Consider the following 23,156-nt stretch of genomic DNA (forward strand, 5'->3'; position numbering starts at 1 on the left):
ATTTTTGAATATGTTATAACTTAGGGCGTTGTTTATATTTTTAAAAAATTCTGTTATGATTTTTTATGTTGATTATTTACTTGGTTTTGCTTTTAATTGCTTGTTAGCCTTCAGTTGCATTTGTAAATTGGGCAGCTATACAAAATTTTAGAAAGCATAAATGAGACACATATTAAATTTGAAATGAAGACTGTAATATTCAATGGGAGCTATGAGTAAATTTATAGTGTATGTTACACCCCTGTGAAAGCTGACAAGATTATTGCAAGTTTTAGTCATACTGATATTCATATTTGGTATTTCAGCATACATTTGAAATGTCTTTCTAATTATAGATCTTAGCCCATTAGGCAAATACTATTCAGTTGAACTGCCAAATACTCCAGTTCTTGAATGTGCAGTGCATGTTGTGGTGGTGTTATTTTAATCAGGCATTATTTTAGTTCCTGTGTATTATTATTATTATTACCGTGTTTTCCCCAAAATAAGACAGGGTCTTATTTCTTTTCACCCCTGAAATAAGCACTTGGCCTTATTTTCGGGGAGGTCTTATTATTTTTGAGGTGCAGGAGGTCCCTTTACCTTGGCCCATGGATCAGCTGATTCAAAGAGGGCTGGAAGTTCTGTCTCTGTTTCTGGCACACTCTTGCCAGCCCTAGCGTCGCTGGGCCTGCCACTCTTTTTGCAGCTGCCACTAAGAGAAGGGGCGTGGTAGCTAGGATTTGTGGGAGTGGCCTTCACAAGGCCATTCCGCGTGGATGGCAGGTGCATGGGGGGTGCATGGGGCATGTTCCCCCCCTTTTCCCACAGGAAATGGCAGGAACTGACTGCACATGCGTCATATAAAATGCCCTTCAGTTTGAAGCAAAATGGAGTCGCTTTTAAATAAGATTCTTGTATAGTCAGGTGGCTCACAAATTATGCAGTGGTTCATAAATTAGTAAGTTAAAAATAAGTCAAACAAGGGCTTTTGCTATTGAATGCCGAGGATCTCAGTTGAAAATAAACCTCTCTAAAGAAGAATGACAGGAGATGGTTAGTGAATGAAATGTTCAGTGAATAATCTCCTTGAGGCAATCTAGAGAAAAATAGTGCCAAGCCCCCTCATTTTCCATAAAGGGCATCTGTAAGTGAAGAGGCCTCCACTGTCAGACGTTCATCTTTATTTCACCAAGAAGAAGGTCTTTTCCAATGTTACCATCAGGATAAAAAAGGCATTCCCTTGTGGATTATATTTGGCTTCCATTCTCTCAGTACTTTGGACATCTACATAGGGATGATTTATGCCAGGTTTGTTAGATGGCTTTAGTATTTATTTTACTATTAATTGTACTTTGTGGCTTAATTTTGCATATTCTACTTTTTATTTACATTTTGTTAATTTTTTCCTGGAATGGCAAAAGGTGGGAAATAAACATAGTAGTTGAACATATATGTACTTAAGTAATTTGAAACTTTAAATCCTTTCTAAATTTGTAAACAGAAAAACATTTGGGAACTTGAGGGCAGTTAATGCACACTTTTTCAAATATCTGTGGCTAACTGGGAATTGTATCCTCTGGAATAAGGTAATTTTATGAATTTCAGCTCTCTTTTATAATGCATGTGACAATCATTTGCACCAGAAACCTAGAGTTGCCTTGCTATAGCTTTCCAATAGCAATAGCACTTATATACCTTTTTAGAGTCCTCTTTAAGTGGTTTACAGATTCAGCATATTGTTCCCAACAATCTGGGTCCTCATTTTACCAACCTTGGAAAGATGGAAGGCTGAGTCAACCTTGAGCTGGTGAGATTCGAAGTGCCAAACTGCTAGCCGTCAACAGTCAACAGAAGTAGCTTGCAATAGCGCATACTAACCACTGCACAGGCTCTTCTCCTGTCTTACCATTTTCAAAGTACCGTCATCCATTCCTTTGATGCAAACTTCCTTATCTCAGGTTTTATCCCTACTGTTGAGATATGTACATGGATAAGCATGTACTTATGATACAGGAAGTACATACTTGGGGTGGGGAAAAATGAAATTTTGATTTTGGGTTTTACTGATTAGATTGATTTGTTGTTATATAATTGGCTAGTTTATATTATTATGGAAAAGTAAAAAGTTGAGGTTTGATGTTATGTTTTATTCTACTGCAACAGAGAGTCGGAAGTCAATGCTTTTTCTTTTCTTCCTCCCCTCCTCACTTGTGTTTCCCCCTTTCCTCCCCACTGTGTCTTCCTATTTACTTTTGTATTTTTGCATTTTATTCTGTAATCCAATAAAATGTTTTAAATTCAATTAAAAAAAGACTTATGACTGCAATTGAGCTTGGAATTTTGGTTGTAAGTCATTGCAGTTGTTAAGTGTGTCACTACATGACTGGACCCAGGTTTATGACATTTTAGCGACAGTTGTTAAGCAAATGCAGTGAACATTAAGTGAATGCATGGTTGTTAAGCAACTCCATTATACCCAATGTGTGGGTTTTTCTGTCAGAAACTGCAAGTAAATGTTGGAAACTGGCAAAAAACATTGCAAATCATAGTCATGTGACTGTGGTATGCTGCAAACACACATAAATCTTAGCTGGTGTCCAACACCCAAAATGTGATCATGTGACTGGATGAACAGAGTGCGGCCATTGTAACTTCCAAATCAGGAAGGTTCTAAGTACCTTTTGGGAGATCCATCGTAATTTTGTACAGTTCCTAAGTGACTGGACATAAGTCAAAGGCTACCTGAAAGACTTTCTCTTTCAAAGCACACACATGAATTGTGCATTGGTTGCCCTGAATGGTTGTTTCAGCTAATTGTAGCCAAATAGCCATTCCCCTTGTGTTGAGACATAGTGAATAAATGTGTGGTACACATATGATAAATGGATTAATGGAGGGCATTATGCTAATATATATCAGTGATGTAGACGTTACAGCCAAATAAGTCATATATAGAATGACAGAGCTGCAGTACCTTTACCTGGGAGTAAACCCTGTTTATATATTTGGACATTGAATAAGTTTGCATAGAATTACATTAAACTGATGAGTTTGAAAGAGATTATACCCAATTGAGTTTTGCATGTTGCTTATTAAAATAAAATTAAGACAACTACTTTAAGACAACTATATCACAGTACCTTTGTCAGTAGCAGCTTGATGCAGTTTTTCATTTTGTGTTCTCAATAATATAAGGAAAATGTTTTAACAGGTAATTTTCTGGTTGTTTGCTTTAGAAAATATATGCAACAATGAGCAAGAATAATTTATAAAAAGGAAGTACATATTACTTATATTGTTTTGAATATACAAAATATTAACCCCATTTTAATTCCTTGAAATAAAATTATCAAACTATTTTTTTTTAATAGCGTGAGTCCTATATCTGATGTTCTGTGGTATAACCGTTACACCAGAGGTAGAAAAAAGCATGTAACTTCTGTGGACAATAAAACCCCTGTCTCTGAAACTCTTAAGCAAGAACAGCCTACAATATACAAGAGAGGTACACCTGCAATCCAAGTAAGTATACCATCTGTGCTTTGATTTAGAAACTACAGCAACCTGCAATTTGCATATTGTATAAAAGAAGTTGGTAGATCCAGGGAAAAGCATTAAAAATGTAGCAAAGCAACGCATAGTACTGATCAGAGTTATCTGGTAGTATAGTGTTCTGCTCTAATAAAACTAATTACCTAGAGTATAAATAGAGGTAAATAGAGTCCATTCAGTCTATTCACTTTTTTATGCAAAATATCTGTGGACAGACAATAGAAGGCAAATTATACAGGCTGGCCAAATATTTAGTGAAATATCTCTGGATGTTCTGGAAAAGAGTGAAGATCTGGTTTTTCCCCCAGATGTTAGGCCAGGATTATAGTGAAGCCCAGTATGTGACTTTTTTTGCTGTGAGTTGATCATTTAGTGCATTGGTTAATGCATTGCAATTATTTTTAATTGCATCATATTGCTTTTCTGTATAATAATTTCTTCTTGTTATTGGTTTATGACTTAGAAATATATTCTTTTCATTAATAATTTCTAGAGTAGATTTTGGTATTGTTGAAAATACAATAAAGCTTGATTTCAGCAAGGTATTTGATAAAGTATCCTAGATATTCTGATTAAGAAAATAGATTAATATGGATTCTATATTATGGCAATTAAGAGAATACATAATTCAGGTGTTATATTCTAAAGATATTCAATTATGTTTTGTCATCAAACTGGTGCAAGCTTTTAAATGAAGTGCCAGAGAGTTCATTCTTGGCCCATCTGCAGTTCTTCTCAATATTTTGGATACATTTTTGAATGACAAAAACTGGGTGGAATAGTTAATGCTGTAGAAAACAAGAACAAAATGCAAACTTATCTTGCTAGGTTAAAGAAATAGAGTAAGTGATCTGAAAATTTACCAAACAGAAATAAAAAATAAGGTAGTTAAGTAACTGGAATGCACAGATATAGAATAGTAAATTACTGGTTTGTATTAGAATAGTAGGAAATATGTGTCAATAGTGTGCTATGGTTACAAAAGAGGGGGGGGAAGTTGCATCAATAGAAGTATAGTTCATAGATCATCACAAAGTAATTATTTTATTTTATTCTGCTTTGATCAAAATTTACCTTTAATTTTATGTTCTATCCTGGTCACCTCATATTAGACAAAATGGGTTAGGCTCAGAAAAACATGATCAAGAAAATAAAACTAAGCCATATGTAGACAGCTTGAAGGAATTGGGAATGTTTAGAAGTTGAATAATTGCCCCTAGTTTAAATCTGCTGATTTCTGGATTGCATTTTTTAAAATTAGCCAGTATAGCATCCTGGGGGGGAAAAGATCGAGAAAATAAATTGAGAAAATGTTACTTTGAACTAACAGATGTAAACATATAATGTGGAGTTCTGAAAGCATAGTTAAGCGTACTAGATTATTTTATGTCTTAATTGATATTCTTTATTGAAATGAAATAATCCTGGCAGTCTGTTTGGATAAACTATTGGAATGAATTTCAGCACTGATGTGTCTAAATTACATTCAAATGTAAGAGCAAATATTATTAAATCAAACTAGCTGCAATCTGTGTCAGAATGAATGGCTTGAAATAAAAAAGGCTTGTTCATTACTAGGAATTGCAATGATATATTTTAAATTGACATGCAATTACTTCGGTTGTGGTGAGCAACATCTGCTACTGCTTCCTATGATGATGGCCTATGGCTCTGCTGTGTAAGCGTCATCAAAGCCTGAATATACATTTCAGTAATATGTCCATAAAACTCTTTTAGAAATGATATGTTCCTTTTCCTAATGCAGCTTGATGCACTTGGCTACCAAACACAGCTTCTCCTCCGTTATCTTCTGAATAACTCATTTTTTTCCTATGACTTGGCATAAGCTGAACTATCAAACATACACGTAGCATTTGGCATCATTGCACTCTTATTAATAAAACAACTAAATTTTAAAAAACTGCCAATAAATATATGAATATTTATATTCTCTGCCTACAAGCAGATTATCTTAAAGTTCAAGGAAAGATAGATAAAATAAAGTGTTATATGAAGTTTTCTGGTTCACGTGTCACAGAAACTGCTTTAACAAACTGACTAACGAACTCCACAAAACTACTTGCTTAAATTATTAAATTTCCCTTGTATTTTGTGACTTTCCCCACACCCAAGATTTCCACGCTGTGGAATGTTCTGTAAGTAAAAGTTTGCTTCTGCTCATGGATCTTTCACAATAGCTATATTGGTATAATGGTTTAGTAATAGCAAACGACACAGGATAATGCAAGAATACAGCTAACACATGCCATAATAGGTACAGAAAGAAACTCTTAAGTTCAAGGTTCAAGGTTCAAGGTTTATTAAACTTGTATGCCGCCCTATTCCCGGAGGGACTCAGGGAGGCTAACAAACCAAGGGGAGTGAATAATACAAACAAAAAAGCAAAAGACAAACAAACAAAATACGGAAACAATTTAAAAGCAGTCAACAGCCACACAATTCGAGTGGGGATGGGAACTCATCAGCCCCAGGCCTGTCGGAACAGCCAGGTTTTGACGGCTTTGCGGAAAGCCTGAAGGGTGGTGAGGGTCCGGATCTCCTCCGGGTGGTTGACAATCGGCATTGGCCGGTGGATGGAATTCGGAGGAGGCCTAATCTGTGGGATCTAATAGGGCTTTGGGAGGTAATTTGCAGCAGGCGGTCTCTCAAGTACCCACGTCCAATACCATGAAGGGCTTTATAAGTGACGACTAGCATCTTGAAGCGTATCCGGAGACCGATAGGCAGCCAGTGCAGCTCGCAGAGGATAGGTGTAACGTGGGTGTACCGAGGTGCACCCACAATCGCTCGCGCGGCTACATTCTGGACAAGCTGAAGTCTCCGAATGCTCTTCAGGGGCTGCCCCATGTAGAGCGCATTGCAGTAGTCCAGTCTTGAGGTCACAAGGGCGTGAATGACTGTTACGAGAGCCTCCTGGTTCAGGTAGGGACGCAATTGGTGCACCAGGCGGACCTGGGCAAATGCCCCCCTGGTCACAGCCGACAAATGATGTTCTAAGTTCAGCTGTAGGGTCCAGGAGGACTCCCAAATTGCGAATCCTGTCTGAGGAACGTAAAATTTCACCCCCCAGCCTGAGAGATGGAATACATGGCCAATTATTGGGAGGGAAAAACACAAGCCACTCGGTCTTGTCAGGATTGAGTACAAGAAGCCCTCCCGAAGGGAGGCGGTAACTATCGCCTGAATCCAGCCCTGTGTCACCTCCCTGCTGTTCGCGACCAGCCAGGAGGGGCACGGGTCCAGTGCACACGTGGAGGCACTCACTGCTCCCATGGCCTTGTCCACTTCCTCAGGAGTAACAAGTTGAAAATCAATCCAAAGATGTCACTCAAGACCCTCCCCCGTACCTCGGTTGGATCTTAGCAGTTTCCTTATCAGTTAAAAACTATTTTGATTTTAAGGCTGTTCTAAAAGTGTCACATTTTTCTGTTGGCACACAGCTTTGAGAGCTGACTTTTAGCTGCTATCTTCTTTGTCTCTGGAAAATCTCTAACAATGTTTTTCTTTTGACAGACATTGAATGGTATGAAAAGGCTTTCATTACTTATGTTTTGATTTTCCTTTTTTTCTTACTTTCCTGAGTTTTTTTAAATGGTATGGTCTCTTGAGTGTTCCTTTTAAACAAAAGAACAATGCTAGGCAGATACGACCTTATAGATGACCCTCACTCTGTCAAGGACGTTGGAGTACTCATATCAAACTACTTAAGTGCTAGAGTTCACTGTAACAGCATCACCAAAAAGGCATTGTTGTTAACCTAATCTTATGAAGCTTCTCCTCTGGTAATATCATATTGCTAACTAGGGCATACAAAACCTTTGCCAGACCAATTCTTGAATACAGCTCATCTGTCTGGAATCCACACTGTATATCGGACATTAATACAATTGAGCAAGTCCAGAAGTATTTCACGAGAAGATACTACATTCCTCTGTTTGCAACAGAATACCTTACACCACCAGGCTTGAAACTATGCTGCCTAAGGTCGCACTTAAGCATAGTACACAAAATTATCTGCTACAATGCCCTACCAGTCAATGACTACTTCAGCTTCAACCACAATAATACAAGAGCACACAACAGATACAAACTCAATGTAAACCGCTCCAAACTCGATTGCAGAAAATATGACTTCAGCAACAGAGTGGTCACTGCCTGGAATGCATTACCTGACTTTGTTGTTATATCTTCAAATCTCCAAAACTTTAACCTTAACTGTCTACTATTGACATCACCCCATTCTTAAGAGGGCTGTAAGGGGCATGCATAAGTGCACCATCTTGCCTACAGTCCCTGTCCTACAGTCCCTATTTATTCATACTCATTTCATTCATTCTCATGTTTATTCTTATACATATTATCTTGTAAATGATTGACAAATCAAATAAATAAATAAAAATTAAAAAACACCCTAAATATCCAGTCCTGTTTAGCAATTCACCTGTATGGGTTCAAACAAAAAGTTGAACCAATCCTCTGCTCTCTGAGAGAATACCTAAGCTCTATATGGTTTTTAGGTTTCATCCAGTGGTGGGTTCAAACCTACTCTGTGGGGTGTGGCCTCCTTTGTGGGAGTGGCTTGCTGGCCATGTGACCTGGTGGGAGTGGCTTCCTGGCCATGTGTTCTCTCTCTCTCTCTCTCTCTCTCTCTCTCTCTCTCTCTCTCTCTCTCTCTCTCTCTCTCTCTCTCCTTTCTTTTGTCTCTCTGTCCCTTTTTCCTTTTTTTCTTTCATCTCTCTCACTTTTTCTTTCTTTCTTTCTTCCTTTCTTTCTTCCTTTCTTTCTCTTTCTCTTTCTTTCTCTGTGTGAGTCTGTGTGTGTGTGTGTGTGTGTGTGTGTGTCAGTGGTGGGTTTCAAAATTTTTTGGAACCTCTTCTGTAGGTGTGGCCTGCTTTCTGGTGTAACCTCTTCTAACCGGTTCGGTAGAGTTGATGAACTGGTTCTACCGAACTGGTGCGAACTGGTAGGAACCCACCTCTGGTTTCATCCTTCCATGTTCAAGGAGATAAAGCTAATGGAGGGAATCAATTCACCATTTGCTTTAAGGCCATCCCATCCCACTGAGCGTTCAGTTATTGGAAAGAAACCAAAATGTGCTAAGGGAATACTATACTTACCTGGCAAGGGAGATAGTGTAGATCTATTATATCCGAAGTCTTTCCCTTTTCAATGGGCATGTAATTTAGGTTGACTCATTCCATTGGTTTCAGTGACAGGAAATTCCTTTTAAGAATAAATAACTAAAATGGGAGGAATGGCAACAAAGCCCATTTCTCTTTCACTTCATTCATTCTGCCATCAAGAATGCAGTTGGGCATTGCTGACCTCAGAAACTCTTATCTTTGTTCCAACCCCCCCCCCCCCCAAATATGGCAACTAAGAATTACCTTCTCGATTGGTTATAAGCATTTATGTTAATGAAGCCGGTTAAACAATACTCTCCCTCCATGTCTTCCACTGATAAACGACTATAAAGGCTGAAATCTGCATTTAACTGTAGCTTCTACTTGTAGATATGTGTAAACAGAGCTTTTCAACTCAAGCAGCTCTGAAGTTATTTTAAAATGCCCTAGGAGTAGCATGTGCTTCTGCTCAGACTAAGAGCTTTTCTTGTTTATTTGCACAGATAAAGCTAAGGTGCCCTTGTCATGTACTCGCTGCAAAGAAATGCATCTTGGTGTAACAGATGATGACTGAAAGGGATGTTTAGTCTAAAAGCTGGAATTTATTCAAGGAGCATAGAGGTGTGAGGTTGGAACAAGCATTCATCCATCCATGAAAACCATGATGCTGCCTAGAGAGACAAACAATTCCCCCCTCTCCAAAAAAGGCTAAAAATGAAGAAAAAGAGTGGCATAATTTTACTGCACTATTACACGTGCAGTAATAAAGTTAATAAAAAATCTGTGACAATACAAATGTTATTGTTTGAAGAATTCTGGCATTTCTCTCTCACAAATCTTTAATGAATGAAATGTTGATTTTAACAGATTATAGACATGAACAATCTTAAAGAATTTCGTTTAACTTTAAGAAAATTAAAATATCCTGTTATCAGACTGGAAGAAAAGAAAAAGAAGGAATCAATGTCAACAAAGAAGGGTTAGTTACCTAATTTCTATAACAAGTGCCATTTCTATAGTATGTACAGACTTCTGAATATTCTTTCACTTTAATATCTGGTAGTTATATTCACTTATTAATCCAATTTTGTCCATGTAAGGTTGTTGTGTTTAAGCTTTAATGTTACATACAAATAAATATTTTCATGGAAGCATATGATGAAAAGACTAGATATATCAACATAATCAGCTTTTTTATGTGCAGTGTGTCAGGAATGTGCTTTGGTGGCACAATGGTTAAAATGCAATACTGCTGGCAATCTCTGCACACAGCCTAGAGTTTGATCCTGGCAGGCCTCAAGATTGACTCAGCCTTTCATCCTTCATAGGTCAGTAAAATGAGGAGCCAGATTTTGTAGGCAAAATTCTTATATTGTAAATTGCCCAGAGAGTGCTGTAAAGAGCGGTATATAAATGGCATATAAGTTTTATGAAGAATATCATAGATGTCTTTATAATGAGTGACATATTTGAAATACAAGTCAAAAACATTTCTGTGGACTTTGGACAGCATCCCTTATGTTGTGGTCCTCATATTACCAGTAGAAATAAGGAGAGAAAAAAGTATGTTCCTTGGTGTGAAACAGTTATTTATTCACAGTTTATGTAAAGTTTGAACAAAGGGATAGGGATAAAATAGTTAGTGATACAATGGGTTTGAAATAAGTAAGTGGAAGGTCTTCCATGAAATGCAGAAAGAGAAAATGAACCAGACAATTATGAAATGAAAATTGTGTGCTGTAAAGGCCAGCTTTATCTCGTAGACTGTTAATAAGTGAATTGAAATCTAAGGTAATATGCATAATTATAGTTCTGAGCAACTTCTGATTTATTTGTAGAAAAACAGAAACAAGAATTAGTTCCCCTTTACACCTGCTCCTTATAACTTTGCCTGTTTACAGAAAATAAATGCATTGCTATGGGTAGCTCATACCACCCTTTGCTATTTTGAAAATCTGTGAAGATATTTTCCTCTGTTTTTGTGTCATACATGTTAAATCCACTAATACACAAGACACTGGTAAAATAATTCATTTCAAGACTATGAATTATAAACTTCTATTTGGTTCTGGTACTTAGGAACATGGCAGAAATGTTGGCTTGAAATTTCATAACCATTTCTTGCAGGTCCCTTGACCTAGTATGTTTTTGAATATTATAAGAAAATGCATATTTTGAGTAAGTCCTAATTCCTGATAAGATTTTCTGAAGTGTCCTGTCGGACCAAAGTCACCCAGCTAGTTTTGCACCTATCTGAGAATTAGGACAGTTTCAAACCCAGTATCTTTAACTATTATACCCTTGATTTGGAGATATATTAATCTTTGTATATATATTTCTCAGTGTGTATTTATCTGGACATATTTGGAGGAAAAGAGGAAAAAAAGAGCCCAATCTCAGTTCTATTAATACTGCCAATAGATTAGGAGATCTATAAGTACATGGCAGCTTCTTTAACTACATAAATAATTGTAAGGGGGAAAAAAAATCTGATTTATTTCCAATAGGAAATCTTGCTATACAAGCTATTATATTGGGCAATAGCAGAGAATAATGTGTCACATACTGTATTTTTTGGAGTATAAGATGCACCAAGATTTTGAAGAGGCAATTTTTTTAAAAAAGTAGGTAGGTAGATAGAGGGATAGAGAGGGAGAGAAAGAGAGAGAAATACAGTAGGTAGGTAGGGAGAGAGAGAGAGAGAGTAGTTAGGTAGGTAGGTAGATAAAGGGAAAGAGAGAAAGAGAGAGAGAAAGAGAAAGAGAGAGAGGGAGAAATAGAGAGAGATAGAGAGATAGAGAAATATAGTACCGTGTTTTCCCGAAAATATGACCTGTCCTGAAACTAAAGCCTTGCCACATTTTTTGCGTGGGCAAAAATATAAGCCCACCCCTGAAAATAAACCTCCTGGACAACCACCCCCCTCCAGCCAGGCAGAGCACCGCTCACCGACATAGTGGTATCCTGAAGGCGCAAAGCCGCAGGAGCCGGGGGGGGGAAAGGTGCTCACATTGCTTGCTGCCTTCGGGATACCACTAGGTTGGGGAGTGGCGTTTTGCCTGGCCAGAGGGGGGAGTTGCTGGGCGGCTGCTCCCTTGCGAACTGGCTCCCAAAGAGCTGGGCACAGCCTCAGGGGCGAAGCAGCCATGAGGTGATCAAGCTCACGAGCAACCGCCCGGCAAACCCCCTCTCCAGCCGGGCAGAGTGCCATTCACTGACCTAAGGGGTATCCCTAAGGCGCCAAGCCACGTGGTGCTCTGCCCGCTCCCCACCTCCTGTGGCTTGGCACATTAGGGATACCCCCTAGGTCAGTGCATGGAGCTCTGCCCGACTGAAGGGGGTTGCGCGATCGCTTGTTCCGCCCCCAGCAGACATGCCTCCTAGCCTCAACATGTCCGGGCCCAGCTCTCCCTGCAGCCGCCGCACTCCGAGCATAATGTCTTCCCCGGTTCCAAACTCCCAAACTCGGCTGCCGAGTCTTCCAGTAGCGGCTGCTCTAGGAGTCTGCTCTCCTAGCTCCCGCAGCTTGCCACATTAGGGATACCCCCTAGGTCAGTGAATGCCACTCTGCCCGGCTGGAGAGTGGGTTTGCCGGGTGGTTGCTCGTGAGCTTGATCACCTCATGGCTGCTTTGCCCCTGAGGCTGTGCCCAGCTCTTCAGGAGCCAGTTCGCAAGGGAGCAGCTGCCCGGCAACCCCAAAACAATAAGCCCTCCCCTATAATAAGCCCAAGGCCATATTTTGTAAGTAAAAAGAAAATAAGACCCTGTAGTATTTTCGGGGAAACACGGTAGGTAGGTAGGTAGGAAGAGAGAGTGAGTGTGTAGATATGTAGGTAGAGGGATAGAGAGAGAACACTAGAAAGAGATAGAGAGAGAGAAATAGAGAGAGAGAAATACAGTAGATAGGTAGGGAGAGAGAGTAGTTAGGTAGATAGGTAGATGTTCTGACCCCCGGCCTGTGAATAAACCAGAACACAGGCTTGGCTGTTTGCCACTGTTCAATTACTGAGATAACAAATCCTTTGGCTGAGGGCCCAGGCAACTCACGTTCAATAGAGTAGCTCTGCAGCAACCCAGATAGTTCAAACAAAGCAACGCATGGTCCAAACGAACAGACACGACTAGAATACACAGATAGATTTTCTTGACTACTAATTCGAACAGTTGTTTCCTGCAAATGTCCCCTCCCAACGCCTCACCTATAATCTCTCTTGGGAGGGGCCACTCAATGACCACCTGTGCTTAATCATCTTCTGTGAGTCTGCCTACGGAGTTGCTGCTTCTGTTTCTTAGCCCTTCTCAATCTAGCGTCAGGGACAAATTGCCTTTGATCCTCCCCACTGCTCCATGCCTTAGGTGACTCCTGGTGGCCAACCAGCCTCTCTGGTCCCTGCTCTGAGTATGAACCCTGCTCAGGGTCCTCCACATCATCCAGGGCAGACTCATATTGTTACTCGCTATCCGAGTCCATCAGCAGCTCAACCAGATCCTGTGGGCCACAACAGGTAGGTAGGTAATAAAGGGGAAGAGAGAGAAAAATAGAGAGAGAGAGAAATACAGTAGGTAAGTAGGGAGAGAGAGTGTGTGTGTAGGTAGGTAGAGGGATAAAGAGAGAGAAATAGAGATAGAGAGAAATACAGTAGATAGGTAGGTGTTTCTGCTGGCAGAGCACTTGATCAATGTAATTCTCATCAATCAGTAAAAGAGCTTTCCAAAAGGGAAAAAAAAGTTTTTCCACTTTGCAAACCTCCCAAAAACGTTCCACAAAAACGGGCCCATCTTTTTTTCCAAAAAAAGGTATGAATAGCCTTGAGCGGGCTTGCAGAGTGCTCCGGGGGAGGGGGGGGGCAAAGAGAGCAAAAAACGGGCCCGTTTTTTGTAAAAAAAAATGCATGCATAGCCCTATGGAGGCTTATAGAGTGCTGCTGGGGACTGGGGGAGGGGGCAAAAAACGGCCCATTTTTTGCTCATTTCTGCCGTCCCCAGCTCCCAGGAGCTTTCCGAAAGCCTCCATAAGGCTATGCACACACATTTTGGTGAAGGGGTGGGGCTTTGGGAGGCAAAAAATTATGTATTCAGTCTATAAGACGCACCCAGATTTTCAGCCTCTTTTTTGAGGAAAAAAGGTACATCTTATACTCCAAAAATATGGTATCTTGCATAAAAAGTTTTATATTCCCCCTTATATATTTATCTTTAAATTCTCTTGAGATGTACATTTGATAGAACAAATGCTTCTTCTATTTGCCAATGAAAAAGCATCTTGGGGCTTCTTCTATTGTTTAAAATACCTTCTTACCATAGGACAAACAAACAAAATGTTAAATTACTTTTTACATAGAAGAAATCAAATGCAGTTATTTATATATTCAGTTTCTGGTTTGTTTTCGCAGCAATGATGTAAAAAAAAACCTTGGCTTGCCACCAAATGGGACAGCTTCCCAGGTTATATTTGGCACCATCTGTTGCCAGGCACCTTTTCCTTACCCACGTTGATGCCATTGCACAACATTCCTGTTTTATTTTTCTTTCATTTTTTCCCAGCATGTCTTAATTAGTTTGTAATTCCATGTGGTTTTTTTGTACTGTGTCTTGCATATAGTTGTTAATTAACATTAAGGGGAAAACTTACTTATTAGAGGGGACCAGAAAGTAATTGCTGTTTTCTTTGTCTCTCCAAATTCTACTTATTTTTCTATTTATCTATGGACCTATGTATAAATTAGAAATAAAGCAAGTAGAGCAGGATTGTCAAACTTGCGACCCGCCGGCTGGATGTGTCATGCACTGGCCACAGCCATGACCGGTTTAGTGAAGGGAAAAAGTCATGATATGTCACATGACGCTGTGTGACAACTTGAGTTCGACATCCTGAAGTAGAGTATGAGAACTTGGTAAAAATAATGGAAAAAAATAATCCTCAATGCATGCATAGAATAGAAAGCCATTAGAAGCTGTCTGAAATTTAAAATACATTTGATGAATCAGGACAGGCTTGGGCACAATAACATCTATTGCTCTTTCACCTCTAGGCCAGGACAACGGAGTGCTGACCCAAGGTCATTCACCTTTGAGCTCCTTTGAATAATTGCAGTATATTTTTGTAAAAAAAATGTTGTGTTTAGAAAAAAGAATACCCATCAAAGAGAAGTTAAAAGAAGAGAAGCTAAATGCAAAGAACAACTACTTATTTTGATACTATTGTTTGAGTCCCTTCAATATTTTGCCCCAGACTATAAGGAAGTCACTTCTCTTAGTCTACACAGTAATTATAAGTATAAATGTACTTTGACTTCTCTCTCTAAAGTTACATAGAATCACAGAATAACAGAGTTGGAAGTTCCAACCCCCTGCTGAGGCAGGAAACTACACCATTTCAGACAAAAGGTTGTCCAGTCTCTTCTTAAAAACTTCCAGTGTTGGAGCATTCACGAATTCTGGAGGAAAGACATTCCACTAATTAATTGTTCTAACTGTCAAGAAATTTCTCTTTAGTTCTAGGCTCCTTCTCTCCTTGATTAGTTTCCACCCATTGCTTCTTGTCGTACCCTCAGGTACTTTGGAGAATAGCTTGACCCTTTTTATGGCAACCCCTTAGATATTGGAACACTGCTATCATGTCATGCTTAGTCCTTCTTTTCATTAAACTACACCTTCCCAATTCCTGCAACAGTTTTTCATATGTTTTAGCCTTCAGTCCCCTAATCATCTTTGTTGCTCTTCTCTACACTCTTTCTAGAGTCTCAACATCTTTTTTATATCGTGGCGACCAAAACTGGATCCAGTATTCCAAGTGTGGTCTTACCAAGGCATTATAAAGGGGTATTAATACTTCATGTGACCTTGAAGTATTATACTGCTTTTCTTTTTATAATCTATCCTGTCTAATCATTACAATTTTAAGTCACAAGTACATATTTTATTTTTACGCAGTCTTTTTAATATAATTTTATTAAATTTTTTAAATAAGAAAATAAAAGCTATATTTTCTTTTCTAGTTTTCCTTGACTTTTCTTTTTTGTTTTTTCTTTGATTTTTTCCTTGTCATTTTTTTCTCTCAACTTCTTTTTTAACTTTAAACTTCTTAAAAGTTTTAATAAAATTATATACAAAATTTTAACCCAAAGGTAACATTCGATTTGTTTTGATTATTGCTGGTAAGAATGTAAAAAGTGCTAGGATTAGAGATGAGCAAAACAAACATTTTTCTTTGTTCACATTTATATGTAAAGTAATTTGCCGAAATTGCTAATCGGGAAAGAGGAAATTATGTCACGACACCATTGAACTTGGGAGCAGTGTTGATCTAGTACAGGCGTTTCAAACTCCCGGTGTCACATTATTGTCATATGATGTATCACAACTCCCCCCCTCCAGTAAACTGGTGGTGGGCGTGGCCAGTGTGTGACGCATCCAGCCTGCGGGCCACGAGTTTGACATACTGAGCTAGTGGATGGTAGGAGATGAAAGTATGGAAATAGGCAAATAAACTTGAGGATTCAAGGATACAGTTTTCAGTGTACATGTAGAAGAGAAATACATTCTTAAATTCTGGACAAAATTATGCAGGTGACATGCAGTGGGTGCTTTTAAGATTAAATATTTCTTTACATATGTATACATAAGTGTGTGTGTTTGCATGCAAGAAAGGGGAACCCAAAAGAGAAAAGATACGAAGAAATAGCTTCCAATCTTATTTCCAGCAATTATTAATTCAATTTAAATTTACTTTTTACTTTGTGGTTACAAGGTAACTCACTTCTTTCTATAATCTGTTCTGTCTAATCATCAAAACCATAAAGCATAAATTCATTTTTATTTTTTCATGCAAAAATCTCTCAGGGATTTTCAGTTAGCAATAAGCATAACTATCATTTCTCTGATCAAAATAGTCAATTTAGCCTTTTCAGGAAGTTCCATTTTCTTCAGCAACCATTCCTCTTTTCTGGACAGTGCTGAATCTTTCCATTTTCTGTATACAATAAATACTGCTGCAATTACCATGTAAAAAAGTACAGTTCCATAATGTTTTTCCAACTGTTTGTCCATCAATTCCAAAAGAACAAATTATGGTTTCAAATGTGCAATAATCTTTAAAATCCTATGAATCAGTGTAGATATTTGAATCCAGAATTTTTATACATCTACCAAACCTGATAAAATGTCCTTTCTTGTTCACATTTTTAATATAAATGTTTCTCACTTTTGAAATATAGCCACTGCAATTTCTGAATGAGTGTTGATGCTCAGGAACAAAGATGCAATTAGCATAAAGCTTTTCAATCAATTAGAAGCTAAGAAAATAAATTAGAGTCAAACACCTTTAAAAATGATTACAGATGGTTGCATTACACCCAAGTTTAAACAATGAAATATATGTTTGATTAATTTATTCCATTGATTTCAGTGGGAGTTTCTCACAAGCCCTTTAACAGGTCCAGATTTTCATTACATGAATTGAGCATACAAACAAACAAACAATCTTGAGTTTTGTCATTGGGTTATACAGGCAGCTTTAAATTTCAGGACTGCATTTCACCAGTAATGTAATTCTTTCCTGTCTCATTCATACAACACTAAAATCAATTGGAAGAATAACATTATTCTTCCAATTGGATGTAGTTGTAATCAAGGTAATAAAAAATATATTGGCACTTTTAATGTCAATTTGTCACTCTTTAATATAATTTTATATAACCCTTGAATTGTTTCATGTTAGATTTCACACAGAGAGAGAAAACTGTCATGAAGATGGCAAGAAAGTCTACATTTAAACTTTCAGGATCTAAAATGCCTTTTTATTCACCGAATGAACATCGGAAAATGTACAAAGAGAAAGAGAGAGAATTTTTTGATACTGCTCATGATATGCGTAACATCACACATCCTGTACCACCAACTTTGCCAATATATGAACCTGGCAGCCTTGAAAAAAGAATCTTTGCTAAAGCATATGGAAATGTAAGACTTCAGCCTTTATATGCCATTGAACAAGCTTATTGGCAAAGTCGTAAGTTGGATCTGCAAGCTAAGAAGGAACGAGATGTGATGCGGGTGTTAATTGCTAACAGCGAAGCTAAAGAATATTTACATCATTTACGAGAAGAAAAAATAGACAATATTCAGAGGAATTATGAAAAGAAAAAGATGATGGATACAGATCATGTTAAAAAGTCCAAAGAGGGAAAATCCAAGCTCATTGTTAGGATGAGAAAAAAATATAATACTTTTTTAGAAAAGAAGGAAGGAAAGCTAATAGAAAACTCATTCATTCAGCGCTTTAGCACTCAACATACTTCTTTGACTAGAGGTTTATTAAAACTTGATGGGTGGAGAAGAAACTTGGAACTCCAAAATGAAAGAAAAAAAGTTCATAAAGAAATGAGAAAAGAACAAAAAGAGCGAAAAGAGATGTATGAACATTTTCAGGAGGAAAGGTAATGTCTGTTTGAATAAGCTTATAAATGTAAACTATGTAATGTAGTTTGAGAGAGAGAAAGAGAGAGAGAGATATCTAAGAAGTATATTTAAGAATGATTCAAATAAATATGAATTATATACAGTATATGAAAATAGAATACATGTGTATTTAAATATCTACCTGAAACATTCTGCTTCTACAAAATAATACCTAAGAAACAATCTTATAGTTCTAAAGAATAAAATAGGATGAAGGAAAGAAAGAAAAGGCAAGGAGAGGAGGGAAAGGGAAAGATTCACAGGCCAGGAACTGATCCTGTGAATTCAAAACATTTCCTGTTTCATTGAGCTTTTGGGAAATAATGATAAATATAATAAATGGAAATAATGTATAAGAAATGTTTTTGTAATTCATATTATTGCTATTAGCTTTATTTATTTTTTCATATAGGTGAACAGCTTTCTCTCTGAAACCATAAAAAGAAATTAAATGTCCCTACTTTCACCTAAAAGTGGCCCTGCACCTGCAGCAAATGTATTCAAGATGTCACAACAAAGCTCTCTACATTTTTACATATGCATTTGGACATCTCATGCATGTAGCTAAAGGCCAAAGTTTGTGTCCCAAAGCATGTTTTGTCGTCCCCGTCCCCCCAATTTTCTTTTATTGGCATGGACAGCAAAAAACATAACCTGGAAACATTTGTTTTTCTACCACTTCTCACTGATGTTGCTATCATCTAGGTCTTAGCTTACAAGTGAAATGGGCTTAAGTTATGAGTAGCTCTACCAATTTTAAGTTATGAGTAGTTGTACCAATCTTAAAATAGAGTGTCCCTGTTATTCTGACACTACCCATAAGGAATCCAAAATGTGTGAAATCTGCTAGGCTTTTTGATGGAGAAAAGTTAGGTGATTAACAGTGATTGACTACAAAGGCAGGTTGGAGAGGGCTGATAGGAATAACAAGGGCGAGTAATTAGCACTGCGACTTTGGGAAAGGCCCAAAGATATCCATAGAGCTTATACTTAAAATATTCTTTGAGAAATGTTTATCCTCCTAGACAAACTGCTCCCAGTAATATCTTAGGACAGAAAGAGTAATCCTTAGCAATAGTATTTTCATGTTATTATTTCCTATTCAATTCAATAAACAATCTTTAGTTGTTTGTAGGAAAACAAAGGCAAGGTGTGCAAAAGCCCATATTTCAACTTAACATGCTTTTGGACTTGGAGACTGAGGAGAGTGTTCTGTTTTTAATTGTAATTCCATTTTCCTTTTAAATGCTTATTGTATTATTTTGGTAATACAGGTAACTAATTAGTAATGAAGTAATTAAGTTAGTTAAACAATAATGTTTAATATAGGAATTACCTATTCACCCAGCATTGTGCGTTATTGGTATATTTCATGGGTTCGATATACTTTCTTATGAAAATAAAGTTACTGATGCAAAATATTGCTTGATGCTAATTTTATCAGGAAGCTCTAATTATGCTTGCTTCAAAAGCTAGGTAAGACAGTGGATTATCCTTATAGAATGAAATATTTGTGGAGGACTGCAAACCATTCTTATTTTATTTAAAATGATTTATTTAAAAATTAGATTCTTAAGCGGGATTAGTAAAATATTAAAATTTAAGCTGCTATTGAAATCTGTAATTTAGCTGGTTTTTTTCATTGTCTTTGTGTATGTTTGGGGGTGGGGTGGGGTGGGGTGGAATGAATGAGTTGTCTTCTTTTTATGACTGGTGTATTTATTTTAAAAATAGTATAAAATACATTATTTATGTAAAATAAGACAAGTCCATAGTATAACTGAGTTAGAGTTTTGTAAATCTATATTTTAGCCAAAAATATCTGGGGCAACTGTAAATAAAAAATCAGTAAACAAAAAATAAATAACATATAAAACCAAGAAACAAGAATAAAGGGAATAGCTCATTTTTATGAGTGATATTTCAATTTTTAAAAAATATTTTCTCTTAATTCCTTGTTTATCAAAGGAGGTGTCAAAGGATTTCCCTTACCCAACCACAAATTGAAACACAGGCCACAGAATTAGTTAAATTTCAGTTTATAAAAATACCCCAATAACAAACGGATTTTGAATATGAAATTAAGCCCATTTACACCTGAACAATCTCACTGTTTTAAAATTATGACATTAGAAACATGTGAGCAACTCTGTTGTTTTTGAGCAGATTTTCTTCTGCTTGATTAAGTCAGTGAATAATTTTTTGCTAAAATGTAATATGAACTGTCATTCTTTTTTCCCTCTATTATCCTCTCCATTGGCTTATTTGATACAGCAGAAAAAATGTATGTTAGTTAAAAGTCTTTATTTGTTAGTTGTGTTTTGTAGGAAATTAATTAAATTAATGTCTATTCTTGCCAACATTTATTGTTACTTTTACAAAAAGAAGTTAATGAAACACTTGATGCATAAAAATCTAACAAAGACTGTAAAAGTGAATTTAATTAACTGAAAATTATTAGTTTTACATAGTTAATTACATAGGATTTTTTTTAAAAAAAGAGAAAGCAATTGGAATGAGAGGAACGAGACATTAATTTTCAATTTTGACTGATATATTTCCTCACTCAGAATATGGTTTGGATTCAGATTAGCATCTCCCTTCTTGACTAATCTGCAGAAGTCTTTGAAAATGCTTCCTGCTGACCTGTTTGAATAGAGGGGACTGTGGCTCATATAGAAAGAGGGGATATTATGGAAAAATTAAGGGAAAGAATGAAAGCCAGAACAGCTTCCTTTTGACGAGCAAAGAATTTTATTTATTTATTTTTGGTTAACCCAAAGTCATCTTTGGCTAGCGGGACAGAAAATCATGAGGGCAAGTCATGATGCGTGTAAAAAAAGTGTTAAGACTTTGATTTCATGGTCCTATCAACATCTGACATCTCTCCGCTCACAGATCAACCCATGCCTGTGTGTGCATATACAGATAGTCCTCAACTTATAACCATCGATTTAGAAACCATTCAAAGTTATAATGGCACTGAAAAAAGCGACTTACATCCTAACACTGTTGTAGCATCCTTCTGGTCATGTGATCCAAATTTGAGTGCTTGGCAACTAGCATGTATTTACAATGGTTACAGCTTCCTGGCATCAAGTGGTTGCATTTGTGACCTTCCCACCAGGCTTCCAACAAGCTAAGTTAATGGGGGAAAGAGATTTGCCTAACAGTTGTTAACACTTAACAGCCATGGGGATTTGTTTAACAATGATGGCAAAAATAACTCACTGAATGACTGCTTTGTTTAACAACAGAATTATCAGTCCCAATTGTGGTTGTAAGTTGAGGATTATGTATAATCACAGCCTATAAACAGGTAGTTTTCCAACATGGAACATTGTGGCTGGATTCACACATTAATCCATAAACAGCTTCCTTTTGGATGGAATATAATATATCCCATATGTAAAATGTTATAGCATTATATATTCCCTGATTATTTGTTTATTGTTTTTTAATAGCATTCTGAATACTTCAAATACAAGTATAAACAATACATACAATACTACCAAAAATAACCCAACCATACATTGTAAAATATTAAATATATTTAACACTGCCTAGAGTTGTATAAAATAAAGGCAATCTATAAATCTAATAATATTTATTTATTTGTCACATTTTATAGCCTCCCATCTCAAAACAACTATGGGTAATATACAACTAATAAAATCATGGAAAAACACTAGAAAACCAACAGTAATAAAATCCAAAAAAATCTGGTGTATAGCTGCACTTCTTTAATTAATCCACATTCTCATCCCACCATGGCATTGCCCTATCCCAATGCCTGGAAAAGGAGAAGGGGATATAATAAATCAAATCACTGTTAACAATAAAGTATCCTAAATTTGAACAAGAATCTAAATAGGAAAAATTGCATTTCTAAAGAATTCTTAGAAAACAGTAGTTAATATTACATTCTCCATTCATTATACATCTATAATTATATATATTAGATAATTTTAATAATATATCAATGTATGGTATCCATTGTTTCTGACTGGAGATATTGAATATCACAATATATTTAATATTTTATTAGTATCCTGATGAATAATCTTTGCTTGTTTATAGTTACATATATTTTAGAACTGTTCTATAACCAGCATGGTAATTTATAAAATACATTTGTGGTCTTGCGGCTTTCATTTATGTCATTAAAACGGTGACATAATTGATTTATTAAAATGGAAAGTGAAACAAGACCATAACAAGGCTAGTTTTTTTTTTCTTTTTACGAGTTTGTAATCCCTTTTATCGGGGTGACTGGATGGAGCTGAGTGTTTACTGGCCAGATGCCCTTCCTGATACCTACGCAGAGTTCGCAGCAGATATTTATTCTTTGCAGAAACATCTGCCACTGGCTAGAATTGAACTCTCTCAACCTTCTGAGTGGGAGGTGAGTGTCTTCACCTCTAGGCCACCACACCGCTCTAAGCCCAGTAGAGACAACAATAGAAGGGAGAGTTTTCAATATCTGAGAACAAGTGAAAATTATGAATTATTTTCCATTTCTCTTCCCCAGGCAACATATGTTACAAAAACAAAATATAAAAGAGAAAATGTTTAGGAAATATGTGACGCAGGTAATAGCAAAGGAGAGATTTGAACAATCCAAAGCAAAATTTAAAGCCGTGAAGGAACCTCATGTAAAAATATTGTATTCATTACCAGTCATTGGCAGTTCGAGCACTGCAAAGCCTGTTAGTTAAGAAGGTAAGGAAAAATATGGAAAGTGAGCATAAACCTAATTTTGACATGTCGTTTAAATGTTTCAGATTTTAAAAAATGAAACAACTTCTAACTAACCTTGTATATGTTTCTTCTAATCCTGATTTTGACAAAACTCAGAAAAAAGCTTATGATTAAATATAATACATAAATTCTAATATTTCCGCATTTCCAAATGAAGAAAACACAGCTGTATACCCGTTGTGCTAATTGTTAGCAAATGTTGACTTTTAAGTAGCAAATATTTCAAGCACGCATTACAATTACCTCTGAATTTAGCT

General features: G+C 36.8%; 1 protein-coding gene across 2 annotated transcripts in view; it reads left to right on the top strand.

Annotated features, from left to right (window-relative positions):
* Positions 1-22,856, top strand: part of LRRIQ3 (leucine rich repeats and IQ motif containing 3) — a 56,464-nt gene extending 33,608 nt beyond the window's left edge. For both annotated transcript variants that reach the window (XM_014055292.2, XM_087719470.1), the window contains 4 exons: positions 3,354-3,504; positions 9,546-9,657; positions 17,399-18,116; positions 22,670-22,856. In XM_014055292.2, the coding sequence (XP_013910767.2) occupies positions 3,354-3,504; positions 9,546-9,657; positions 17,399-18,116; positions 22,670-22,856 (1,168 nt within the window). The remainder of the gene's footprint in view (positions 1-3,353; positions 3,505-9,545; positions 9,658-17,398; positions 18,117-22,669) is intronic.
* The last annotated feature ends 300 nt before the right edge of the window (positions 22,857-23,156 follow it).

The sequence above is a fragment of the Thamnophis sirtalis genome, unplaced genomic scaffold (genome assembly GCF_051295495.1).
Source record: "Thamnophis sirtalis isolate CommonGarterSnake01/CBP01778 unplaced genomic scaffold, rThaSir2_p1.2 scaffold_7, whole genome shotgun sequence".
In the NCBI taxonomy this organism is placed as follows: domain Eukaryota; kingdom Metazoa; phylum Chordata; class Lepidosauria; order Squamata; family Natricidae; genus Thamnophis; species Thamnophis sirtalis.